Source organism: Scophthalmus maximus, chromosome 12, assembly GCF_022379125.1.
Source record: "Scophthalmus maximus strain ysfricsl-2021 chromosome 12, ASM2237912v1, whole genome shotgun sequence".
In the NCBI taxonomy this organism is placed as follows: Eukaryota; Metazoa; Chordata; class Actinopteri; order Pleuronectiformes; family Scophthalmidae; genus Scophthalmus; species Scophthalmus maximus.
Window position 1 is genome coordinate 13,880,173 of NC_061526.1, and position 21,670 is coordinate 13,901,842.

Sequence of the window (21,670 nt, forward strand, 5' to 3'; positions counted from 1 at the left end):
GTTTAGCGGCTCCATAGCTTTAATTCTGGCAATTTTTTTGGCGTTAGGTACTCATTTGTTTCTACTATGGCACACAAGGGCAGAGAAAGAATCATTATATGAGTTAAGCTTTTAATATCCGGGGCACAAACTGAAAGAAGGATGAAAAAAAATTAATTCAACAAATGACCAAGTCCCTGAAGTAATCACAATACTATCGTCTAAAGTCAGTTTTCACATATTTGAGTTTTTTTAATCTGTCTCGCAGAACTGAGAACATAAAAATATGTTTGTGTTTTTAAATAATTGTATTGATAAAACGGAGCTTTACATTTGCAGAACCCGCCTATTCTGCTTTTTCCTATTTTTGTCTCAGTGCAGTGTAAGCGCAGGCGTATTGGTGCCGTGCCCAAACATTCGAAAGCAAAGCTGGTGTCAAATGGAAATACCAGAGTTAATATATAAATGTTAAGAACGTACATGACGGACCTATTGAGCTGAAGACTTACGAGAGGTGGTATTGATTATGTGATCTCAGAATGTTGCACAGTAGTTTATGGAGAAACGTTGATATTCTTGTTCTGAGTCTTTTTGTGCTAAATTACGCACAAAATTCGGCTTGAGCACCTTCCCCTCCCTTCATTTTTGTTGTCTCTTCATCATACCAGCATTACATTTCAGCTCGGTGAGATCCCTTCTTTTCCTCCTCCTCTCACCTTTCTCCACTCTCTCCCTCTCCTCCTCATCTCCTCATGTCTCTCCTCTCAAACTGTCAGTCAGTCCATCACACGCGAGTCTTTGTGTGTTGTTTTTGGCAGAACGCTGTTTAGTGCAACCATCTGTCTCCTACTTTCCTCTCTTTCTGTCTCTCTCCCTCTCCTGTCGTCCCTGCCAAAGCCACCCATCAGAGGAGCTTTTTTCTGCATCTCCTTTTAAAATCCTGGAAACCTTGTGAAGTCGCATGGCTCTATGCCGACGCGTGAGGAGACGGTTGTGTCTGCGTCTGTGTGTGCAAGTTTCGTGTGTGTTTGGGTTGTTGGATGGGGGAGGTGAGGGGGGGAGTGATGTGGGGAGATGGGATAGAACATCTTCTTCCAAATAAAAGGAAAAGGCCAGCTGTTGTGAGAGCACAGTGAGCACAGCACATGATTCGCCTCTTTTTGTCTTTGAACTGAGAAGATGTAATGCGTGCGCTTGTGCTTGTGTGCAAGTGTGTGTGTGTGTGTGTCTGTGCCTGAATGAATATGATGGAGTATGATGATAATTATGTCATTCAGATATAACTTAAAGTGTTGTATGTCTCAAGTCTTTTCTGGGACCAGTGCTCATGTTTTCTCCCCCTTTCCCTCTCTTCTTCCTCTCTCCCTCTATCCAACCTTCCTCCCTCCCTCGCTGGTTTTCACGCCCACCAACCCCGCGCCCCACCCCATCCCCTCCCCTCCCCTCCCTCCCTCATCAGCAGGTCCAGGGCCAACTCCCGCCGCTGATGATTCCCGTCTTTCCTCCGGACCAGAGGACTTTGGCGGCCGCCGCAGCCCAGCAAGGCTTCCTCATGCCCCCTGGCTTCAACTACAAGCCTGGCTGCAGTGAGTAACATCCGCGCACAATCGCAAAACAGACACATACGTACATTCTTAAGAAGGTGCAACTTACACAGTCAAAGCAGTTTCTTGTGTGTGATGTTTCAAATGTTTTTCACCAAGCAAGGTAGAGTGTGACCATTTTCCCTCACAAGGACTCGGACTGTTTCCCTAAAGACGAGCTCGCCCCTGTAACAACAGCTCTCTCTTAATAGAAAAACCAGTCCAAATACACCCTTCCTGTTTACACTCTCAACCTCTCTCTTCATCTCCCTCTTCTCTTTCCCCCTCTCTCGCTTAGTCTTTTTGGCTCCTTCCTTTTGTCTTGTCTATTTTTTGATGTATAAAACAACAAAATGCAGGACATGTTTTTTTTGTTGGTTTTTTTTGGCTATCAAGCTCCGGCTGTGTGGCAATGTGTTGTTTACCATGATAGAGAGAGAAAGAGAAAGAAGGGTGGGTGCTTGCCAGGGGATGCTGGGAATAAATGCACAGTGGGGGGGTTAGCAGAGGGGGGAGAGAGAGGGTGGTAATGTGACCTGCCCCAGGTTCTCCTCACATTAACACAGGATGCCGCCAGAACATGTTTCCAACACAGCCCACACACATTAACACACACACACACACACACACACACACACACACACACACACACACACACACACACACACTTCCAGGCAGCCAGAGATAGCTTTGTGATTTTACAAACACAAAAGAAATACAAAAAGCAACTTGCAGATATGTGAGCGGGCACTTAAACGCAAGCTCGTGCACATTCGGTGCTGCACCCCCCTCCCCAACTCCCTTCCCCAGTTTCACAGCTTCCCAAACAAGTCCATTCCATTTTAATTAGTGCCATCTTCACCCACGCCCACTACCCACGTAAATACCCTGTCAAGTGGTGGGCTTGTCTTTTCACTGCCTCGGCCAACTGCAACCGGACTGGCAGCGCTGCGCCAGGCTGAGCCGCCCCTGAGAAAACTCTCTGGCAACTTTCGAAGTCGTTGTGAGTTGATGGAGTTTTTGGTGCTGCGGCTCTAAATAGGACACGTGTAGCATTGTGCTCCGACATATTCTCACGGCGCTCCGTAGCTTTGAAGATGAGAATAGATTGTATCTGCACAGTATGGACTTCACTTGTTGAACAGTGACACTTTCTGCCGTTCAAGCTTCTGACACAACATGTTGCGACTAAAGATATCTGTTCAAGTTTTGCCAGGACTCTCTAGACAAAAAACATTTTGTACATTTAAAACCTAAATTTGTTCAGCAATGCTAATGCATAATAAAAAAAAATCCATAAATATGTTTTTTGCGATACTGAGGTTTGTCAAATTGTTGGGAAGTCCCTTTAAATGTATTTACTAGTGTCGGCATTGTACTTTCTGGGAGCTTAGGGACTCATAAGTAAGAAAAAAAAGAAAATTCTGAAGTTCATAGCATTTTTTAAAAATTCCCCAGTTGGCATCAGACATTAACAATGGCTCTGTTCAGTTCAGTTGTCCTAGTAAGACGTGAGAGTGTGACAGTGAGCCAGAATGAACACCACGACCCTGTTATTTCAAAAATGTAAAATTGTGCCTAAATCGACACTGCCGTTTTTGTCTCGCTTCCCTCTTCCCTGCCTCCATCTATGTCCCTCTATTGCTTTGTCAGTGAGAAATTTTCGCCCCCGTCCATTAATGTCCCTGTCCCCAAGCCAAGAGCAACAAGTTTGCTTTCCTCCGTCCTTCTCCCTTTTGTTACAGCGACCCCCAGGAGGAGCATAAATATCCACCAAGCTCATGTTTGTCCACGGAGTGCAGAGAAAAGACCCATCTCCTAGAATACACAGTCCTGAAATAATTCGTTAATTCCATCCTGCCCTCCCTTCCTCCGGCTGGAGAGAAGAATGTCTCATGTTCAATTTTCTTTTAAGAACCAAGTTATATGGGAAAGTATGTGATGAAGGAGAGTCTGGCTTGTGTCTGGCATTGCCCTGGCAGGACCTTCTATGTCCCGCCAGGGCCGAGAGCCTGCGCACCGCACTGGAAGTCCATGTCAGAAATGCAAGGTCAAGTCATGTGAACATTCCCAAGTTCTCTACATGAGGAATGAAGTTTCCTCCACATGATGCCAGAAGAAAAGGCTGAACTCCGTGTTCTTTATGTCCGTTTGATGGGCACGTCCGCATGCAAATCAGAGCTGTCAGCAGGCAGATTTGACATTTTTATCAAATATGACCACGTTTAAATACAGTATTCCTCTTCTCCTCTCTGCCCTCACCGTCTCATCATCCCTGACCTTTCTCCCCCCCCCCCTTCTCTCTCTGAGTAATTACAACACGGCCTACCTGCACCTGGTCACGAATAATCCGCACCCGTCCTTTTCTCTCCCTCATTCTCCCTGCACTTCTGTCATCTCCCCTCTGCCCTTTTCGTCCATCTATCTCTCGATTTATCATTCCTGACGGGGAGGGAGGGAGGGAGGGAGAAGGAGGCGGGGAGTAACTTGTGAAGAGCAAAAGATGACAACAAGAGGGGACACAAGGAGAAAGAAAGGGGGAGAGAGCGGCAAGAGGGAGGCTTGAAAGCAGCCCTCTCCCGACAAAAGCAGAAGAAGAGACAGTTGAAAGAGAGAGAGAGGAAAAAAGGGAGAGGCAATGGCGGCTCTTAATTACGTCGCTGGGGCCGGCTTTATCAGAATCCCCTCACCTCGCTGCTCTTTGTCAGGGGGTATTAAGGAGGAGGACACACAATCAGGCTTTTCATTAAGGCCCTACCGGCAGTGCACACAAAGGACGGCTTTAACAGCTGCAGAGAGGGACTCAGGTGGTGGTGGGAGGGTGAGGGACGAAGGTGGGATGAGAGGGAGCGGAAAAGCAAGAGGGGTGAGGGTTTGGGTGGGGGGGTTACCGACAGAGAGAGGGGGAGAGATAGAGACATGAGCAAAAAAAGGGGTGAAAAAAGAAGAGGATCTGACAGGAAAGAATGAGATAAGATAAGAAAGGAAGAGACGAGAAAAGGAGGACTCGGTGTGTAAAGATTAATGCACAGAAATTAAAAGAGTGAAAATGCTACAGCGTGATCTTCTCTGGTTGTCTTCAGGTGACCCCTACCCTCTCCAGCTCATCCCTACAACAATGGCTGCTGCTGCTGCCGCTGCCGCCACACCGGGCCTGGGACCCCTGCAGCTCCAGGTGAGACTTTAAATGACCGCAACAACCACGAGTCTTTGAATTAAAAAAAAATGTTGTGTTGTTGGGTTCACTTGGGTGGTCCCATTGGGAATAAATCCCCAAATCTTGAAAACGTTCACACACACATACACACACACACACACACACACACACACTGCTGCCCAGTGTGCTACACAAGACCACAAACACAGCCATCGGCCCAGCTGTCACTTTCAGCCAAAGTGTGGACAGTGAAGTGATCTTGTAAAAACACGATCTTCACGATCAGAGCTCAAAAATCACATAGAACTGACAAATGTGTAACCCTAGCCTCTGGCTGTGTCCTGCAACGGGCAGTAAACCAGGGTTGAAGCCGTCCTGTAGCGCTGTCAGAGCCGGAGCATGAGCACAGGAATGTTCAGATTGACTGTCGGAGCTCATCTGTTCGGTGCCGCTGAGGAGATTTCTGTCTCTCTTTTCAAAGCACAGAGAATTTTAATCCAGCTGATAATTGTGATCAGAATTATGTTTACATATTTTCCAAACTCCTCAAGGGCATTTAAACACACCAAGAAGAGCAGTTTGCATGCATCAAAATAGGGTTAAGAGGATAAGTAAAGGTGTGAATGGAAACATAAAAGAAAATAATAGGATATGGTTTTACTTTTGCAGCAACCAGCTGCGGTCGAGCCCACCGGTTTAAAGGGTCAGTCCATTTCTACATGCACTATTTAAATTTGATAAAGTGGTTCGCTGTTTGCTCTGCCACCTTAAATCTGAAGGTGAAGAGAGCAGAGACGATATGACGCAGACTAAATCATAGGAAAGATAAAAGTCAACATAGAGTCAACATCTGTTATCCCTCTCATAGACAGATGAGTCTGACTTTGCTCCTTTTCGCACCTGCGTGTTTGGAATAAGTCGCTTGGTAATAACTGACCACCGCTCGTGCGCTCACTCTCTCCCTCTCTCCCTCTGACCCCCGCACGCAGGCAAACACTCACAACCAGACCTCACATACAGAACTTCCGCCTAGATCCACGTGGAGCTTTGGGGCCTCCTTCTCTCCCACGGGTTAAGAGCCTGAGCGGGCGTCCCTTTCAGTTGCCTGCCTGAAACATATTAACCTCCAGTTGTCGGGCTCGGCCTCGGTACAGGCTGCACTTGGCCCCCCCCAACCCGTCACTTTGTCACGCATATAATAAGATATAACACACACACACACACACACACACACACCTGAGCGAAACAGCTGCATCGACATGTCTTCCTGTACATCTTTTTCACTTACTGTTCACACACACAGGGGATGGTGAGAACATGTGGGTTAAAGGTTAGGTAGTGTGTGTGTGTGTGTGTGTGTGTGTGTGTGTGCGTGTGCGTGTGCGTGCGCGTGCATTTGCACCTGTCATCCACATATGCTAGACACTACAGGGAGAATAGAATAGAATAGCCATCATGGAGAACGGACCCCGCTGTCGTCACTGCTTTCATTATTACTCGTGTGCGTGTGTGTGTGTGTGTGTGTGTGTGTTTAGACGTAGAATAATGTCCTCTGTGCTGGTATTACTGTTCTAATCTAGCTGTCCATATGTTCGACTGTGTTCAGACTCACTCAAAATCTCCAGTTGAATGGCTTTGTCCACCTTGCAATTAGATTTTTTTTTTGCCAGCAGGGAGGGGTGAGAGGACACAGCAAGTGCAAAAAACACATCTCACTAGCAGATTTCTTTCGTACAATCCTCCCGGAAAACAAAAACACACACATCAATCCACGCACGCACGCACGCTCGCTCACACACAAAAACACAGTCACACATTGGGATTAAGGCCTGGTCAGAAAAGAAACGGATTTGCCCCGGCTAACACAAGTACAGATGTCTCAATGTGGATGGATTTCCTTTGGGATCGACTCTGCATCCTCATTTGATAAGGGGGTGTTAATGTCGAGACGTGAAAGTGATTCAGGGTCCTTGGGTCGCCGCAGCAACACAGTGGTTCGGCAGTGAGGACACAAGTGGAGACACTTAGATGAGACACACTCACAAGTAGAGAATGAAATATTTTTTTAGACAGAACACATATAGTACACAAACATAATCCTAACAGTGTATTTTACACTCCTAATGTTTGGCACATATGTTTTCCTCATCTACACTGTCATATAGCTACATAAAACTTAATTTTTGATAAAATATGATCAGGATCAAGTTTTAGTATAATATATTTTCAAATGGATCGTAAAATTATTTTTTATTAACAAATTCTACAACATCTCAATCCAAATGAAAAAAATCCACAGACCATCCTATTAGCTGATGAAAGGGTAAATATTAATACGACACGTTAGAAATGTATGTACTAAATAACTTATTAGAGGATCCTGATATTGTGCCATTAATCATTTTGTACATCCCTGCCCCTCCTGGTGTCCTTAGTTTACTGAAGATACGAAGAAAGAAATCCGTTGTGATTTTTTTCCCCCCAGATTACGCCGTATTAAAACTGTGTACATGGAAAGAAGCAAGAGAACAACTGTCATAGCATGGCTTTGAGTTGAGTGCAGTTCTTGGAAAAATGCATTAATCTCTCAATGATTTAAAGCTTTTTTCTATGTTCCAAACATCCTCCATAGAAATTCAGCCGAGTGGCTCGCACACAGTCAAAGTGAGCTTAACACACAATCCTCCACAGAAGGTTTTCAAGGCAACGGAGGCTTTGGAGTGTGCAAGGTTGGCATTTAGCGTCTTAATCTGGGGGATGAGTGTGACATTGTGCATTAAAGCATGATAATCTGGCTCCCTATTGACCCTAGATATCATTGATATCATCCCCATCGCACAAATGGACTGAGAAGGACAGACAGAGGGCTGAGAAATGAAAAGAGAGAAATGCACTTATCCAGGCAGGAGACGGCGAGATCGGCAGTAGAGATGAAAAGGCAGAGGTACCGGAGAGGTATTTAGAAGGATGATGATCAGTTAAAAGGATAAACAGTGAGAAAGACTGATGGGGGGTGGTAGAGGTAAGTGGAGGAGCAAAGTCTGTATGTGTGAGAGGGAAAGAAAATGTGTGTGTGTGATATAAAGAGGGTCAATGGCGGTGGGTCAGGCATCATATGGAGAGGCAGATGTTGGAACATATTGTCCTCGATTATCGCAATGTACACTGGAGAGATGGATGGACGAACAACGGGCAGGGGGGCAAGAGAGGAGGGAGAGGGGGGGGAAGAGAAGCAGGAACAGCTAAGAGGAGGTAAACGGGAAAATCAATCGAACAGCCCTGTTTCTCTGCAAAAACCTTATCTGGGGTAAAGGGAAACAGCACAGCAAAGCGTTTTCTGCACAAGTGAGGATTGCGTCAGTGTCGGTATCCCCTGCTCGGCCTTACAGACGTCTTTTTTTGCGAGGAAATGCCATTTTGTGATAGTAGCACAGGATCAATGTGAAATCAATTGGCAGCAGAGATAGGTGGCTTTAGTTAAGAAACTATTTTCTGAACACAGAATGGGAAAAGAAAAAGGATATCCAATGTATAATAAGTATATACTACCATCCACCAATGGCATATTATTAGTCTGAACGTTTTTTTCTCCAAATGCTTCATGTAATTCATTATACTGTAGGTAATACTACAAAGATATGGTGAAATCTAACTTCTCATCATTTATTATTTACTTTAAAACACAGCGCAGCTGAAACACATGTAGTGAGACTGACAGGAAGTCGCACAGACAGAAAGGCCGAGATGGAATCCATCAAGGGCCGTACAATAGTTCCCGTTGTCCGTGAAAACAATAGAGCTCAAAAGCTCTGAAGCGCCGCTAACTCTCACAACAAAGACCAGGCAAGATGGTAATCTGACTAAAGCTGCAGATTATTGACCAAGACTCTCTATCATGCACGCACACACACACACACACACACACACACACACACACACACACACACACACACACACACACACACACACACATACACACACACACACAGAGATCCCCACCAACTAAGAAGACAGAGATAGCAGCTTAGTGTGTGTGTATGAGTGTGCACACACACACACGCACACACAAAATCCAAGCATCAATAGTACTAATACCAAACAATCACCTCCATGTCTTCACTCAGAGAACACCAATAGTCACACATCACCTCTTCACCTCTTGTCAATAGAACTCTGGCTGGAAAAGCTTACGCACACACAGACAAACACACATTGTGGCGGTGGGTGTCACAGTGGTCATACTGACATGCAGATGTGTTGGCGCTGGTGTCACATTAAGGGATTTTGGACAGAAAGAATGAAGAGCTGGTCTTAACGGTTCAAATGGAGACACACACACCAAAACAGATACACAGCTCAGCAGTATGTCTGCCTAGTGAGTGACATTTCAAATTCCTTCGTTCTGTCCTGCAACTACCATTACATAGCCCCCTTCACTCGGCTTGTGTGTGTGTGTGTGTGTGTGTGTGTGTGTGTGTGTGTGTGTGTGTGTGTGTGTGTGTGTGTGTATGGGCGCGTGGGCGCCATTCCTGTGCCCGTGTGACTTCGCTCCTCCAGTCACCCCAGGGGGCTTTGCGCTGTCACTTCCTGTTTGTTGACATGCATGTCGTTGTGGCGACGCTCTGGGCGCGCTCCACACTGCCTCTGTCCTCTGTAGTGTGTGTGTGTGTGTGTGTGTGTTTGTGTGTGTGTGTGTGTGTGTGTCTGTCCGTGTGTGTGTGTGTGTGTGTGTGTGTGCGTGTGTGTGTCATTGCTGGCCGGCCCATTGAGCAGGCTCTGAGTGACGGGAGCTGGCCTTGTAATGGAACTCAATTCACTCCGCAAATAAAGAGGCCTTTGAACCACTGGTCCGAATATGGCAGGACACACACACACACATGCACACACACATACACACCGCCTGTGGTCCACTCGCTAGGGGGTTTGGCTGGTGGGGGCAGGGGGGGGGGGGTTGATGGTGTGTTCATGCCCGGCTGCACTCCCACCACACACACCCTCCCCTCCACCACCTCTCTCTCTCTCCCAGAAGCCACGGTGCAGCTAATTGAAGAGAAATGGGCGAGCGGAGGCTGATCTGATCTCGGCGAGCTGTTCCTCTCGCCAGAGCCTGACCGATCTCCCGCTGGTTTCCACGTCAGCGGCAGCACACGCACTCTCCTGCATGTACCTCGATCATCACCTTTCCCTGGGTGTCTTTAGCAGTGGCAGACACGCCGACACCGTGGGCACAGGTTTATTCCCGAAACAGAGAGAAACTTCATCCGAGGCTTTGATAAACCTAAACAGTCTCGTTCATTCGGGGAAGGAATGATCACTTCCCTGTCTTTAAAACTCTTTTGAGAAGAACCATTGAAAGATTGTTGAGGTGCAAGAAAGCTGAGAGAAATCAAAATTGGGGGAAGAGGAGTCGATAAAGATTCACTTGAGCACATGAAGGTTTCTCTTTTCTCCGGAAACACGTTGCTTTCACGTCGCCGTTGCATTGTCGCACAGTGAATGTATTCGTCGCCACATGTGAGTGACAGTCAGGCGGAGAGTATTTCACATTCAGATATGAGTTGCTTCCAAAAACTACTACTTTGTGCGAGTGTGTGCGCTGCCAGTTTGAATGTCTCATGTTTTTTTCTGGTGTGTATAAAAAGAGATAAATGCCTTTATTTAAGATAGCAGAGCAGACGCTAATGTGGCTGTCAAGGGGGATAGAGAGAGGTACAAACAGACAGGGAGAAAGAGAGAGAGAGAGAGAAATAGCAGTGACAGCATCTCTTCCTTGGCCATTTGCATAAACCAGCCTTTGTTTGACGCAGGTGGCCGGCAGCCAAGCGCCAACAGAAGGACGGAAGTTAAACTCAAAAAAGAAGAGGAAAAAAAAAAGGAATGGTCCTCTTCCAGAAAAATCTTCCACCAGAAATAAATAATAACAATTATAACTATTCAAAAAAAAAAACACATCAGTTACTTCAGTGCAAAAAAACAACCGTTCTGTTGCTCTTCAGAGGAGCGAATAACAATTCTGAGGGAAAAAGAAAAACAGCATCTTGGAGATTTGTATTAGCTGACATGAATGTAATTGAGCATTTGCAGGATGATTTTGAGGAGGAAGATAGAGAGAGACGAAAAAGACGTGTTTATGAATATTGAAGCTCCTTCCAAGTTGTGGATATTATGTTGTGGAAATACTGGCCAGAGACTGTTTTGTGTGATACAATGGTATTGCATAAATATTCCCGGGTATGTTCACACCATAGCAGCTCGAGCCATAATGCTTCTTTTTAATTGGAAATTAATTAAATACATAAATAAGAAATGGGGGAGGGGGGAATGTTTTTTTGTTTTTTTTGTTTCCCTCAGCAGTTATTGAATCACTACATCTTTGTTTTAGATTATTTTTGTGTGTTTTTGCATCTTATTGTCAGCACACTAAAAAACATTGCGGGGCACAAAACACTTCTGGCATGTCCCATCTGGCATGTAGCTTCACTAAATTTCCCCCCTCTCTCTATCTCACTCTCTCCCTCTCTCTTTCCCTCTCCATCATCACTTTTTCTTTTTCTTTTTTCACCTTGAGCGAGAGCCGGGCTCTCCGGCGTGACCTCGATAGACGCAATGTTTTCCGTTTTCTCCCACGATGCACCTGGAGGGGACATGGCCATCTCTGGGCCTGTCAGAGAGGCTGTTAGCGCTTCTCCCATGGGGTGAGGGAGGGGGGGCCAACAGTGGAGATGTCCCTCTCTGTGTCACACTTACACAGGCCCCGGCCACTAATGGCCTCTTCTTCCAGAGCTTTTTAGCCGGCGTCTTCTTTTTTGTTTATGCGCTCTCGAGTATTCATTTATTCATGTTGTCCCTTTCTTTTTCCTCCACCCCCTTCTTCTCAAATCCTGTCTGTCTCTCTGGCTTCTCTCCCTTCTCGTATACATCTGTCTCTCTACCTGTCTCTCTCACCTTGCAGCAGTTGTACGCCGCTCAGCTGGCGGCCATGCAGGTTTCCCCAGGAGCCAAGCAGCACGGAGGCAGCCTGCCGCCCCAAGGCAACCTGGGCACACACTCGCCACCCAGCAACACACACACACACAGTGAAAAGGGCCGCAGTTCCCCACCATCACACAAGACCAAGGTAAAAAAGGGTTTGCATGTGCACAGTTTGTGTTCAACACTAGAACTGCCAGTGGATTTTGTGGTTTGTGAGTCAATAACGGTGATCAGTCCTACCTCCAATCTGGGGGAACAACGTAAACAGAAATCCAAATTTGGCTGCAGATCTCTTTCTCATCCAGTTAGTAATTATTTTGTTAAAACTTAGTGGAATTTTTCTCAATTCCAGTGCTGTGACCTGACACACTCCTTTATTATTTCAAGACAAAGACACCAATTTCTTACAGAAAAGTGGATTGCTCTTGAGATTCCTTCACTTAATAAAAAGTACTATTTTTTGGGTGGGACATTTACAGACTGTACACACTCTGGCCCTTCTAGTGTTACGACACAGACTGGGAGACTGATTGTCTTTCACTGCAGTGCATGATCTGAAAACACGTGTCCAGGCTTGTTTGAGTTTTGCATTGCTTCCCGAATCCTCTTTCGTCCTTTTTTGTTGTTGTTTGTTTTGTCCTGAGCAACGGTCAGCCCCCTTCATACTAATACACACTTTGATCCCCAAACAAAAACTCTGTCACCTCTTCAAGTCAATCGCCCCAACTTTATCACTAAACTGGAGCCGGTATGTGGTCGCGGTGGACTCGAGGATGTATTGGTGTTTGTGCCGTTTTCTCGGCTGGCTGCCCAATAGGGCCGACAGGGAGGCTGTGTGTCCATTCAAGTGGAATTCTATGAATATCTGGTGGGCTGCTGAGACCCACTACCTCCTCCCACCCATGCACACACACATAACCCCCATGACCCCTGCTGTCCTCTGTCTGCCCTAGGACCCCCCCCCCACACACACACACACACACAGGGAACGGTGTGGGACAACACTATCAAAATCCCACAGAGTTTGACAATTTGAATTCATATTTTTCCCCACATTTTATCACATAAATCAAACTTCTCCCCAACACTTTTTTCTTTCTCTTCTTTTTCCTACCTTTCCTCTGGACTTTTTTTCCCCCTTTTTCCCCTCCCCTCCGCTCTTGTTTCCACATCTGTCACATCTTTTCTTTTGCTACTTGCAAGTTTGGAACTTAGTAATCCTCCCTCATCAACTTGTTCTTGACCTGTGCCAACTCCTATGCACACACACAAACACACACACACACACACACACACACTCACACACACACACACACACACACACACACACACTGCCATCCCGCCCCACTAACACACGTCCTATTAGCATATATATGGAGCTGGGCTGATCGGCCTGTGGTGGAGGGGACGTGGGAAGCCGTAATGGACTCCCCAGTCCAACAGGAGTGGCAGTGGATGCACACAGACCCCAACAGGCCCCATGGAGCCCAAATAGCCGATTGACCGCAGAGCTATTTTGGTGTCACATCCCCCCAATGCAGTAGCTCTGTTAGTGACGGAGGAGAGACAAACATTAGATAAGTTCTTTCTCTATCAATCTCTCTGCCTCCTTCTTCTCTTTTTCGGTGTATTTTCTCCAGTCTGAGCACCGCAGCACTCTCACTCATTCTTTCTCAAACTCTCTTTTCTTTCTCTCCGTTTCTCTCTCTCTCTCTCTCTCTCTCTGGGTGAGTGACATGTATATTTCAAAGGTGTGCTCCCCCTGTGGGCTCTCTCTCAGGTCTCTAGTCATTTAGAGACCCGCTGCCTGCCTCTGCTCACAGCTGTTTGGTCTCAGGCACACAACGCTTAAGTGCTTTACCCTCGGGTGAGACACAGACACACACACACACACACACACACACACACACACGCATGCAAATGCACAGGCACACACGCACACACAGGTGTAGAACAAGATACCAACTGGAAACCATGCAGGACCCCCCCAAAACACATACACACAGCCATGCAAAAATCTGTGCAGCATACATGCAGTTTTCTTCTACGCAAGAGTGGATCTTCAGATGTAGGCAGGCATGCATACTGTACACACTCAATACAATACAGCGCAGTTCAAATCATGCACCATATGTAGTCCCTTCGCTGACATGCATCTCACTCACGCATTTGTGGAAAGTAACTAAACAGTCAACTACTCTTTTTTTTAAATCTGACACTTGCATCAGGATTACAAATTCACATAGAACCTGATTATAGTTTGTAACATTATACTCAAATAGTGAAATCATATGTTATTTCCATGCATCAGAAATCATGATGCAGTGATATTGTATTGTATTGCATATATTAAATTTATACTGTAACACTTTTAAAGGACCAAGTCTACATGATTAGTTGTGTTACTTATATTTCATATAATAAGTATATTTTAGTTATACAGAACTAAAATCCCAAATTGTGCTTTTACTCAAGTATGATTTTAAAGCAGGACTTTTAGCTGTAATCAGTATTTGTACAATGGCTTGTATAACATTACACACTTACGCAAACACACACACACACACACACACCAAGACATCAAGTCTTTGAGTCAGCAATTCATAAGCTAAATGTGTATTTTTTTAAAGGTCTAGTCCAAGTGAGGGAGTACTGTCAGAATAAAGTCGCATCTGTTGTAGACATTCTGATTTGTATTCTCAAAACACAAATTAGTATAAAATATGAAGCACATTTAAATACTGGAGGAATTAGTGTTTGAATCGGTGCCACACACTGTAAGACACAGTGTCATATCTGCCTCCTCTGTGTCGTCTGCTGTCTGATAGAATTAGATATGACAATATAATTAATATCCAAGCAGTCCCTTGTAGCTGGAAGGAAAAGGAAGGGAGAAGGAGACGGAGACAGACACATGCAGTAAGAGAGGCACATGTACATGTGCAGCACACACACACACCTACACAAACACACACTCACACCGACACAGTCCTGGCCAGGATCAACGACAGTGCTGCGCACACACTTGTCCTGTTAATTGAACCGTCAGCCTCTGTGATAAGATGCAGAGCCCTGATGTCGCTTTCACATGCCTGCATCCGCAAAAGTGACACGGCACGCACACACACACACACACACACACACACACACATCTCCTCTCTCTCTCTCTCTCTCTCTCTCTCTCTCCATCTCTCTCTCTCTGTCCCTCTGGCTCTCGCTGTCACTCTGCATGTTTTCGGCCTCAAAGCTGGAGACTGTTTCGTCAGCCAAGAGAGACACAAAAGCAATTGTATTAATTCAAGATTCCAAGCCTTTCGGAGGCTTTAGAGGCCTCACACACACACACACCTACACACACACTGTCATGAGATTTACAGCTTGTTGAACAATGACACACGCACACACATAAGCAAGTCGGTCCAAGCCTCTCAGCTTCACTGTCTAAACTAATTCCTCCACACTGGCATAATGCAGGTTGGCCACCTTCCCACCATAGGATTTGGCTTGGCGCAGAGAGGAAACTCCCCCCAATCCACTGTACAAGAGGCGGAGGCATTATCTATTTGTAATAAATATTCAAATGTGTTCCCAGCCAAAAGCCCACCATGCTACGGGTCAGGATTGAGAAGATCGTGCTCAGTTTTGTTTTTTCTCTCTCTCTCTTCTGCCTTTTCTCTCCTCTTCTTCTCCGGCCCATTGTCTCACTGAAGGCATCTTTGGGGGTCCCTCCGTCTATTTAGAAAGACCCCCCTAATGAAGGACAATCCGGTTAGGCCCCATCGCACACAGACGCACGCACACACAAACTTAGGATCACACACACACATACACGTAGCCACGTACACATGTCTGGGCTTAATTGGAAGGGCTTAATTGAGTTGTGAGGGGCTCATAAGGCTTAGTACGACTCAAGGAGTGGGAATCAGGGAAAGTCGACCTTAATGAGTGGAGATACTGCGCGCACGCGCACACACACACACTTGCTTTCTTTCTGGATCCCACTGTATGCTGTATTCTGCTCCTTATATGCAGTAATTAGACTAATGATCAGAAAATATAAAAAAATAATGTGACTGTTCTATTGTGTGGTTTAAACTAAACTGAAAACTCGGCCCACACCTGTAACTTCCCTTTGTAAAGTGTACTCTCAGACACGATTCATGTTTTACTGTAGTAAAAAAACAAAACAACACAGACCCTGTTGTTGTGCGTCCTCGGTGGCGGGCCCGTTAAGCCGTCCCTTGCCCCATGTTGTGTCTGCCTCTTAATTGCGGAGTTTTAATTACACAGAGTGGTCTGTGTACATCTGGTCCCTCGGCGATCTAATTCCTTCCTTCCTGTCATGTGACCCGCCGAGGCTCCCCCTGATTGGATTAGGTCAGCGGCAGGGGTGATGTTGCCATGACGATTAACGTAATAACATCTCGGGGCTTCATGCGGTGGTCCACATGGCGATTCATTTCGGGGGCCGCAGTCTGCTCCGCGTATTGTGTGCTGACATCCATTGATTTAGATGAAAGAGTAGATTTAATTGGTACAGATGTTTGAATACAGAGTCACCTCTTTTTGGAATCATAATACATGGCCTCTACCTAAGTATACTAATAATTTGGGCATCAATAACATGGACCTAAAAAAGAAGATATACTTCAAAAGTTGTATTGGTTGGTTGGGCTGTGAGTGTGTGGTTGTCTGCTGGTCCCCTGTGACTAATGGAGCAAGTTCTCATTGAAGTGGCAGACAGTCCTCTGTTCTGTTTGCTGCTCTCGTGTCTCACTGTTGTACACACTCTTCAGAAGGAGGCGTCCATTGTCCTTTTTTTCCCGAGAATGAGCTCAAAGTGTTTCTGCTCCAGTCCTGTTTGATTGTTTCTCTTGTCACTGGCCTTATTTGAAGCATGTCACGGAGCAGCATTATGCATGTTTTTTACTGGCGCCTGCATGTGGACGGTGCATGAATCGTGTCGTCTCTCTGGCCTGTTTAAAGGTAGACTTTGCCGTGATGTTTTGCATGTGAATGTCAGTGGTTTGCACCAAAATCAATGATTTTATTGTTGTTTGTTTGTTTGTGCTGTTTATTTTTTCACGTATGATGATCTGTTTTGGAGACGGGCAGTGGCATGCACCTCGTCATCTGTCCCACCAGGCTTGCGTCCGATTGCTGTGCATGGGTTCCCGTTTTGATTAGTGCGTATCAAAGCCTCGACTGCGAGTTGTCTCGCGAGGGAGGGAGGGAGGACGAGGGGTCCCTCCGGCCTCCCGCTTCCAAATTGCTACGGTGGTCACAGCAGGCGAAACTGTGCTGTTTTGGTTTTTGCAGGACAGTGAGGGTGCACAGCCACTGAACCTGTCGGCCAAGCCTAAGGCATCCGAGAGCAAGTCACCCAACTCCCCCCCAACTTCCCCACAGGTCCCTGCTGCTGCCGCCGGTAAGCTGGGCCCTGCTGGTTCCATGAAGCACAGCATCGCCCCCTCTAGCATCGGAGGACCACCGACCAGAGTCAGCTCAATAGGTAAATGGAATGACGTGTCCATCGCACGCACGCACGCACACACACACACACACACACACACACACACACACACACACACATATTTTCCACTTGTTGGAGAGACATTTAGTCAATTCCAGCTTTTTCATCTTCCGGCAAAACTACCTAGCTACAAAGCTACATCCTGGTAATGTGGCATATATTTTAAATCAGCATGAAAAATGTTAGATTGCTTGTGTCTCTCGCCCCTGTTTCAGATGTGAGCAATTAAATAAAATTTTTATCACCAATACAAATAATCAAAACTTGATGTGTAGTAGACCCAAATTATCCTTTGATTGAACGCGCGAACACACACACACACACACACACACACACACTGGTCATAACTACGTGTGCATCCATATCTCATACATAGAGTATAAGTCTCCCTACACTCTTATGAAAACTCTCTTAGTGAAAGTATATTATTCCCATAATGAGAAAATGTGTCTTAAAGGAAAACGGGAACAGCTCTGCTTGTAGTGGCAACGACAGGAATAGTGTTTTTCCTCGTAGTGCTTCTATTGTCGCTCGTGCCAGTACCGTAATCATACCCGGCCATATGCACACGTATATAAAATGTGACATAAATGAATCACTATTTTGTACTCTTAATCCATTTTTCACGCAACACCGATAGTTCAAATATTACACATATGTAACAGGCTATAATTAGTGTGTTTGTGTTTTTGTTCCATGTCGCTATTTGCCTTGGGGCTGCTTCATTGTTATGTGTTTATTAGTGACTGAAAGAGACAGAGAGACATGGGAGGCAGGGAGAGAGAGAGAGAGGGAGAGAGAGAGATGGGGATTAGCAGTTTTTTTTTTTTCCCAAGCGATGAAGCGGGGGAATAATAAAGAGAGGAGCACATGACAGACAGGAGGTATCACCAATGAGATTAGACAAGCCTCTTACATGAGCCAGGACAGCGCAAACACCCAGCATTAATGACACAATGACAGCACACACACTCAAACGCACACAAAGGCTCACACACGCGCGCGCGCACACACACACAATCCCACCTCCTCCTCCTATGCAATAAGCAGTTAGTCTCTTTTTTTTTCCTGACTTCTTGGCTAATCTCACTGTTTTTCAACAAATCGGCGGATTTAATATCAGATTAGTGGATTTGCGGTCCCAGATGTTTTTTGTTCAGAAAAATGGATTACAGTTTAAAGTTTGTGTGTGATCCCTGCGGAATTATTTGTGTGTGGATACCAGTGTGTTTTGCATTGCGGAGCCCGGGCATGTCGTAGGAACTCGTACTGTAGGTCCCATCTGTTGCCACTGAGTTTACCCAAGCACCGGCGCAGTTGTTATTATGGTTCACAGTCGTATTTGGAATCCTGTTACAAGTTCGGGGGGTGGGGGTGGGGGGTAGAGGGGGCAGACAAATTGGAAAAGAGTCTAGAGGCGGTTGTTTTGATGTGGGAGGGAGCGTGTGTCTGTGTGTGTTCGGGTTATTTCAAATTAAGACAGGAACAAGAACAGACGGACAGATACACAGGCAGCGGATGTAGTGGAAATTAAAAAAGGTGGCAGAACTCTAGAGCCTGATCGTTTATTAAGCACAGAAATGTAAACAGAGCTAAATTTTGCTTTTCAGAGAAGAGAAGTTACGTGGAAGTCAAGAGTATGTACTTTTTGGGTAAGGACAAAAAATGTAATTATGTCTCCCCGAGAAGAAGAAGAAAACTAAATTGAGTCAGGAGGAAATCAGTCTCGACTAAAGTCCTGTACCATTACTTAACTTGAGTAATCCCTTTTTTCGACAATATTAAGAATATTGTACTTTTTACTTACACATCTATCTGACAGCTTTAGTTACATGCTACTTTACAACATATATGACCAGGTTATAAAATATTGTGTATTATTTTTCACTGATTAAAACACTCAATATACAGTTGTAAAATAAACTAGTTCCACCTTAATCAAAAACAACATTTAAGTGATATAATTATTAACACTATAACACTGATGGGCAGCACATGAAAATACTTTTGGTACAATTTTTTTTTTGCATAATGTTGATGGTAGATTTGTTGAGTGAGTTGTACGAGTTTCTGTCTTGAAATTTCATGTCTGTCAAATTAAATAAAAAAGGAGGCCAAACAGTTTATGTACTGGATTGGTCGTATGCATATCAGAATCAGAAATCAGATTCAGAAATACTATTGATTGCTATGGGGACTTGAATTTTTTTAGGTTTTTATGCTCACTAAGGCTTTATCAGCAGGTACAATATTATTAACTAGGTTAATTTATAGTGAAAAGATATTAGATGTGAGAAGATAACATCTGTGCCAACTTCTCCACAGTCCACCTCTCTTTCTTTTTTGACGCCTACCAACCCAGAGGCATGTTAGTCTTTCTCCACTCCGTCCATCCATCATCCGTCCACTCAAACCAAACTGAAGGGCTGTCGGCGCCTGTAACTTCTGCCACAATCATACGTTTGTCTTTGTCCCTGCCATAAAACACTGCGGTGCCCTCTCGCCTCCCTGCCCGAGTGTTTCTGTGGTAAAAATATATTGCGCCTGTCTGTTGAGATTTGGTGCTCAGAGACTAAACTTGTGTGTGTAGAATTAGAGAGAGAGAGAGAGAGACCCCTACCCTTCTATCTGGGTCACATTCACTCGTCTGGATGGTTGGCATTGCTGTCAGTCTGAGAGAGACACTCACACACATTCATGTGTAAAAGAATATCTCTCTGTCCCCCTCCCTCTCCTTTTGACACCAGATTAAAATTGACTGCCACCCGATTCCATCGCCCTCCCTCCTCTCCCTCTTCTGTCCTCTCCCACCCCCACCATCCACCCCCCTTTTTGGTGCCCCGCTCACATCCAGATTTTCCGGTTATGACTTCTGAAAGAGTTCACGGCTCTGTCATTACCAATCTGAAGCTGGTAATCTGGCCTGAGATGGCATTAGCGGTGCGGATTAGCGCAGATAAAGGCCCCATAAGCCAGCCGCGGCTCTTTGTTAAGAGCTAACACGGCTGATAGAGAGAGGCGATAGCGGTGCACACAATCGCACACAAACGCACACCCCGGCCAGGGCAGATGCCTCGGATGCCTCATCGGCGGCTTAGCTGCGGACATAATACAAATAATAGATGGCGAGGAGATCTGATCTTTGCTTGGCGGCAGGGCCGATGTTCAGGGCCGATGACTTTTTGGCCAATACAAGAGTCATCTGGCCGCCACTCCTCAAAGTAGAAAAGTGAGGGTTCAGATGAAGGGAGACGTGTCCGTGTGTGTGCATGTGTGTTTGTGTGTGTGTGTGTCCACATGTGTCCGTGTGAGTGTGTGAGTGAGTGCAAACAGGGTGAAAGGAAAGTGAATGGATTTTAATTTGATTTAAAAGGTCTAAAGTCTGGATAAAGTGACTGTGTTTAGTGCTTTTGTGACTTGTGTGTGTGTGCGTGTGCGTCTGTGTTCACAGCTGAGGGCAGGTGGGGAGGCGGTGGGCAGCATGTAACAAGGTTAGCTACGGGCAGACTGTGACTCAGTGGTCAGTGTGTGTGTGTCTGTGTGTCAGTGTGTGTCTGCGAGTCAGAGCGAGACACAGAAAAAGAGTCACACACACATACACATACACAGATGCCCTGGCGAAACTCCCCTCATCAAGTGCGTGTTAACGTCTTTACCTTATGGTTCAGGAAAAGATTTATTCCAGATGAAAACCCCCTGCGAGCTTCCTAAACATAAACACCCACACACACACACACACACACACATGCACATACTTTAAGCTTTTCCAAAATTCCTTTTATTATGATCTTTTATTTTTTTTTGTCACTTAAATACAAAATAAACTACAGTAGATAAAGACATTCAAATGACTTTTTGCTGCTTTTAATAAATATGCAAAACCAAATTAATTGCTCGTCCTGTCTCTGTGTGCCCGTTTCCCCGCCCTGTGTCTCAGCAGACTTGTTGTCGTCGTTATCCACGACAGCTTACCTGAACGACCACGAGGCGGTGACCAAGGCCTTCGCCGAGGCCCGGCAGATGAAGGAGCAGCTGAAGAGAGAGCAGCAGGTCCTTGACGCCAAGGTGGCCGCCGTCAGCAACCTCAGCCTCAACAACGGACGCACGGACAAGGTAAGACCGCTTCAAATGACACCTTCACTGACATACTCAAGGACACAGTATCAGAGTGTGTTCAAGAAGGTCAACTGATGCTTTTAATTAAAGGAAATTACACAAATGAATGTCTCAAATTGTATGAAAAGGTAAATCATTTCCCTATAAAGACAACTTGTGTTATTTAAAATCTTGTTTTCCATTTGTTCTGATCTTTTTGGATTACAAATGCATGCTGATATAAAATGCAGCAGACCGTCTTTCTGAGAGTGTCTAACATGCTGCATACGCTAAAATACAAATGTTATAGTTTCAGATTTTTATGAGAAATGAGTCCCACTCAACAACAGA

General features: G+C 45.5%; 1 protein-coding gene across 10 annotated transcripts in view; it reads left to right on the forward strand.

Moving 5' to 3' along the window:
- The window catches only part of sox5 (SRY-box transcription factor 5), a 218,736-nt gene that overhangs the window by 187,921 nt on the left and 9,145 nt on the right, over positions 1-21,670 (forward strand). For 5 of the 10 annotated variants that reach the window (XM_035614909.2, XM_047336418.1, XM_047336423.1 and 2 more), the window contains 5 exons: positions 1,439-1,565; positions 4,646-4,737; positions 11,672-11,836; positions 17,011-17,203; positions 21,162-21,337. In XM_035614909.2, the coding sequence (XP_035470802.1) occupies positions 1,439-1,565; positions 4,646-4,737; positions 11,672-11,836; positions 17,011-17,203; positions 21,162-21,337 (753 nt within the window). The remainder of the gene's footprint in view (positions 1-1,438; positions 1,566-4,645; positions 4,738-11,671; positions 11,837-17,010; positions 17,204-21,161; positions 21,338-21,670) is intronic. The other 5 variants (XM_047336417.1, XM_047336422.1, XM_047336416.1 and 2 more) reach the window with 5 other exon arrangements.